This window comes from Myotis davidii, unplaced genomic scaffold (assembly GCF_000327345.1).
Source record: "Myotis davidii unplaced genomic scaffold, ASM32734v1 scaffold6, whole genome shotgun sequence".
In the NCBI taxonomy this organism is placed as follows: Eukaryota; Metazoa; Chordata; class Mammalia; order Chiroptera; family Vespertilionidae; genus Myotis; species Myotis davidii.
In genome coordinates, this window is record NW_006383011.1 from 9,821,857 (window position 1) to 9,827,762 (window position 5,906).

The 5,906-nt window shown below is 37.7% G+C and overlaps 1 protein-coding gene across 3 annotated transcripts in view; it reads left to right on the forward strand.

Annotated features, from left to right (window-relative positions):
• Positions 1 to 5,906, forward strand: part of CLHC1 (clathrin heavy chain linker domain containing 1) — a 30,229-nt gene that overhangs the window by 22,332 nt on the left and 1,991 nt on the right. For all 3 annotated transcript variants that reach the window (XM_006778589.2, XM_006778590.2, XM_015557939.1), the window contains exon 11: positions 4,276 to 4,455. In XM_006778589.2, coding sequence (XP_006778652.1) covers positions 4,276 to 4,455 — 180 coding nt within the window. The remainder of the gene's footprint in view (positions 1 to 4,275; positions 4,456 to 5,906) is intronic.

Consider the following 5,906-nt stretch of genomic DNA (forward strand, 5'->3'; position numbering starts at 1 on the left):
CTGGTTTAATAGAAGGTATATGGTTTTCCATATTTGCTCCCATATTCAGTTTGTTGTAATATCACATGTTGTAGCCTCTGGAAAGCACGAGAGAATGACAAGCAAAAAGGCAAGTAACAAGTTCGTATTTTCATGAAAGTAGTTTTGACTTTATAGACCCTAGACCCGTGGCCGGCAAACTGCGGCTCGCGATATCCCTGGCAGCGGCAGTCCCAATGTGCAGGCTGTGTACCCCAGTTGCAAAATGAAATAAAATGTAGCACTTTTTGGTCACATTTTCCCAGGAAAAGGATATTTTATGGCTATTGAATCTGGTAATTTTCAAACAATAAATGGACTTTTACTTAGAATTTCTTTTATAAAGTTACTAATTTCTTCATTCACTATATAACAGCATGCCTGATACTATTACTGTAAAATAGATAATAGTTCAGCTTTTTATATGAATTATCTCATTTAATCCTTATGTTAACTCTATGAGGTAGTTTTTTAAAAAAATATATTTTATTGTTTTTTTTACAAAGAGGAAGGCAGAGGGATAGAGAGTTAGAAACATCAATGAGAGAGAAACATCGATCAGCTGCCTCCTGCACACTCCCTACTGGGGATGTGCCCGCAACCAACGTACGTGCCTTGACCGGAATCGAACCTGGGACCCTTGAGTCTGCAGGCTGACGGTCTATCCACTGAGCCAAACCGGTTAGGGCTATGAGGTAGGTTTTAGTATGATCCCAATTTTACAGATGGAAAAAAAAAACCACCTATGTGTCCAGAGAGGCTAAGGACAGAAAGGTAAGTAATTTGCATGTGCACACAATACCAGAACAGAATCTGCCATAGTAGAAACTACTCAATATTCATTTTATGTACACTTTCCAATGGTATATTTTATAATTATCTAAGTATACAGATTCAGTTTTTGTATTATTATTTTTCCATAGGTAAGAATTATTTTAGTCGGGGTTCATTAAAGGAATATAGGTTTTTAATTACTCTTAGAGCATGATTATTCTGTTCCTCTAGAACAGTGGTTCTCAACCTTTCTAATGCCGCGACCCTTTAATAAAGTTCCTCATGTTGTGGTGACCCCCAACCATAAAATTATTTTCGTTGCTACTTCATAACTGTAATGTTGCTACTGTTATGAATCGTAATGTAAATATCTGATATGCAGGATGTATTTTCATTGTTACAAATTGAACATAATTAAAGCACAGTGATTAATCACAAAAACAATATGTACTTATATGTGTTTTCCGATGGTCTTAGGTGACCCCTGTGAAAGGGTCGTTCGACCCCCAAAGGGGTTGCGACCCACAAACTGAGAACCACTGCTCTAAAATAATTAAATATAGTATAATAATTAAGTAATAGCACTCTTAAATAATTAGAACCTTGATATTTATCTGCAGAATTTATTTAGTATAATATCATCAGATGAAAATAATAACCTGAGAAAAATTAAACTTAAAAGATACAAACATTGTTTGAAAATTACTTTGTTCATTTTACTTTTTAATGAGAAACAACTATAGCTTTCAAGGTATCATCTTTCCAAGGCCTCTGAGGACAGGTATAATTTGCTAATACTTTCTGGTTTCAGAGAAAAATGTTCTCCCTCAGATTTAGATTATCAGCTTTACATTTGCAAATTAAAAACACACACAAAAACAAAACCAGAAAAGTCTTTTGTTCCCAAAGCATAAAGCTAATAGAGTATCTGTTTTAGAAGTAAAGAATCATTTTGGTTTTTTTCCTTCTAATAATTTCTAGAATAAAGCCTGAAATGATTTGTGTGTTCACCTTCTTCATTATCATTAAACAAATAAATGTACTTCTCTGGAAACTAGCTTATTCTAGATCTGAGGTGAGGCTCTCAAGCTTTCTGGGCTCAGTCCTCCTCTACACTTTTAAAAAGCACTGATGATCACAAAGAGCTTTTAGTTATGTTGATAATATCTATTGATATTTAAGAGAAATGTAAAATTTTAAAATATTAATTTATTCATTTAAAATAAATCTTTACATATTATAAATATTTTTTTAATGAAAAGTGACTTTCCAACACCAAATAGTTTCATGGAAAGAGTGAGATTGTTTTATAGTTTTGCAAATCTCTGTAATGGCTGGTTTAATAGAAGGTATATGGTTTTCCATATTTGCTCCCATATTCAGTTTGTTGTAATATCACATGTTGTAGCCTCTGGAAAGCACGAGAGAATGACAAGCAAAAAGGCAAGTAACAAGTTCGTATTTTCATGAAAGTAGTTTTGACTTTATAGACCCTAGACCCGTGGCCGGCACCACATGCTGCTCTTTGGCCCCTTGAATGTGGCTCTTCCTAAGCCTTAGGAGTACCCTAATTAAGTTAATAACAATGTATCTACCCATGTAGTTTAAGTTTTAAAAATTTGGCTCTCAAAAGAAATTTCAATCGTTGTACTGTTGATATTTGGCTCTGTTGACTAAGGAGTTTGCCGACCACTGCCCTAGACCATATTTTAAGAACCACTGTTCTAGGTATTTATGAGTTAAACAAATACCATATCTTAGAATTATATTAAAACAGAACATTCATGAGATAAATTATGATGAATAATATATCAAACCAAGGGATAAGGAGGAAATGGATTCTGAAGTGTCATAAGCAGTGGGGAAAGGTCATAGGATTTGAATTTGTGTCCTTTCTGATTAGTCGGAGACCATATCTTGCATATAATTGAGTAAATATTAATTAATTAATTAATTAATTAATTCATAGAGAAGAGGATTCAAATACCTGATTGAATGAAAAGGAGAAGACGGGTGAGTTAGGAAATGTTGGAGGCTGGGAATGCTATAGAAATAGCTTCACCTTACTAGAGGATAGTTTGAATGACCCAAATCATAAATTTATCTTTCATCTCTAGGGAATTTCTAAAAATTGTTTAACTGCATTGACATAGAATTATATTCTGTTATTCCTTGTTTCTTCTTTTACAATTTCTCTGTGTTTGTGTGCATGTATGTGTATACCTGCATACATTCAGTGCACACACACATGTAATTATTGTTTTGGAGGAGCAGCACTATGGAGTGGAAGGTCATAGACTCTGGGGATCATATGAATTGTTCTACTTTATACCATATGTATAACCTGGGAAAATTAACTTCTTTAAGCCTGCTTCCTCACTTATAATGTGAGAATAATAATATCTGACTTATACTAAGAATTAAATGCAGTGATCTAATATATATATATATGTTTTCAGTACAGTAAGTAATAAACACTAGGTTACTTTATATTGTCTTTCGGAGTTCAGATTGTGTTTATGATAGTTCTTCAAAGTCTATCAGAAATTATTCTGAAAATTACCTGTGTTGCGATCCACGAAGAGCATTTTTACTTTAAAAAATTTAGGAAGTTGCCCCAGCTGGTTTGGCTCAGTGGATAGGGCATTGGCCTGTGGACTGAAGGGTCTCGGGCTGGATTCTGGTCAAGGGCATGTGCCCAGTTTGCAGGCTCAATCCCCAGTAGGGGGTATGCAGGAGGCAGCTGATCAATGATTCTCTCTCATCATTGATGTTTCTCTCTCTCCCTCTCCCTCCCTCTCTGAAATCAATAAAGAAATATTTTTTAACAATTTAGGAAGTTAACACAAAAGTATATATTTTAAGAATATAAATCACGATTGTAGCTTTGGATTACCTAAATTATCTCAGCGGTTAACCAATAGATTAAACCTTATGAAATTGCTTTTTTTGGAGTAAAAAATGGTCAACTGTAAGCAACTTCATCTGGCTTAACCTCCAGGTACTTAAACTAGCTAATGGCTTCTTGAAATCTTCATTTTTTAGTTTCTGAATACTTTATATTGTTAGGAAAAAAAATTATGAAGCGCTTTTTCTGTGCAGGCACGGAAAGAAAGGCATTATATTCACTAGAAGTTGGACCAAATATGAGCATCAAGATATAGTCAAACAGCTCTATCCGGTTTTTGGCTCAGTGGATAGAGTGTCAGCCTGTGGACCCAAGGGTCCCCGGGTTCAATTCTGGTCAAGGACATGTACCTTGGTTGCAGGCTCCTCCCCAACTGGGCTCTGGTCAGGGTGCATGCAGAAGGCAACCAATGTTTCTCTCTCACATCAATGTTTTTCTCTCTCTCTCCCTCTCTCTTCCTCTCTTTCTAAAAAAAATCAATAAAAACATATTTTTAAAAAAAACATCATGCAGCTCAACTCTCTATATTCAATCAATCAATATATATGTATTTTTTCTTTCATTTTTGCTTTCAGATGACCTGATGCAGCTAATAAAGTTATGTCCTCACTATGGATTAATTCAATGTCTCACTAAAGAATGGAATGGAAAACCACCATTTTTACCTTTTTGTCTCGCTGTACTTTATCTGTTCTCTATAGATATGAAAAAAGTTGGCATTAAACTACTTCATGAAATAAATAGAGGTGGGAAAGGTAAGTAGAGGTAAAATGTTGTAGAAGAAATAGTAGTGGCTTATTTAGGGAAAGGTTCAACATTATTATGTTTGAGTTATTCAATCTTCTAATAGTTCCTTCTTGGTAACAGTTAACTTTAGTTTATAAATATGGAGATCACCATGTCAATGAGAGTCTGTTAGCAGCAGTGTATATATTTTGAGGGAATTAGAATGAAGAGAGAATCTGTATGAAGCTTCAGGGGAACATCATATATAAAAACCCAGGGTCTGTAATGACTGACCGAAGGCTCGACCAAACACCGGAAGTCAATTACTGACTCCTGCTGGTGTGGGTGCAGGGACCCAGCACTGACTGCCAAGGGGGCTGCTGATCAGGCCTGGAGAGAGGCCAGGAGAGAGAGGCAGGGTCTGATCCGCAGCCTCCGTGGCAGCTGTTGATCAGCCATTGCCGCTCTCTTTCTCTCTGGGCCTCCATGGGGGCTGCTGATCAGCCCCGCCTCTCTGATCAGGCCTGGAGATAAGGCCCAGAGATGCTGACTGGCATAGAAACTGACCAGTCAGAACCAAATCTGGGTGAAGTGCCAGGAGCCAATGGCTGCCTAGGAGGTGGAGCTTTTAATGTGGACTGGCATAGAAATTGACCAATCAGAACCAAATTGGCCTGCAAGAGAGGGTAATTAGGGGTGATCAGGCAGTCAGAGGCAGTTAGGAGTGATCAGGCCGGCAGGGGAAGGCTGTTGAGGGTGAGATCAGGCTGGCAGGGGAGGGCAGTTGGGGGAAACCAGGCCAGCAGAGGAGGGGAGATGGGGGGGATATCAGGCCAACAGGGGAGGGCTGTTGGAGGGGAGATTAGGCTGGCAAGGGAGGGCAGTTAAGGGTGATCAGGCAGGCAGAGACAGTTGGGGGAGGGAGATGGGGGCAGGAGGGAGAGCAATTGGAAGGGGAGGGCAATTGGGGGCGAGATCAGTCCAGCAGGAGAGGGCAGTTGGGGGTGATCAGGGAGGCAGAGGCAGTTGGGGGTGAGATCAAGCCAGCAGGGGAGAGCAGTTAGGGGCGATCAGGCAGGCCACCAGAGGCAGTTAGAGGCGATCAGGCAGGCAGAGAGGTTAGGGATGATCAGGCAGCCGTAAAAACTATATTAGTATAAGTGTATATTAGTAATTTTTATATGTATTTTAAATGTTTAGGTATAAAATTCATTTTTTTATTCTTATATATATGTAAATAACAATGATGTATATTTACTCTGAAGCTATTCTGTAGTGGGATCAAAAATAACTAATTATATCTTTCCTCTTTCCTTTCTCTAATTCAGCAATTTTCAACCTTTTTCATCTCATGGCACACATAAACTAATTATTAAAATTCTGCGGCATGCCAAAAAAAGTACTTTTTGCAGATCTGAAAAAATAAAGGGTATAAGTTTGATTCATTCACGCTAGACGGCTATTGTTGTATTGGCTGTCA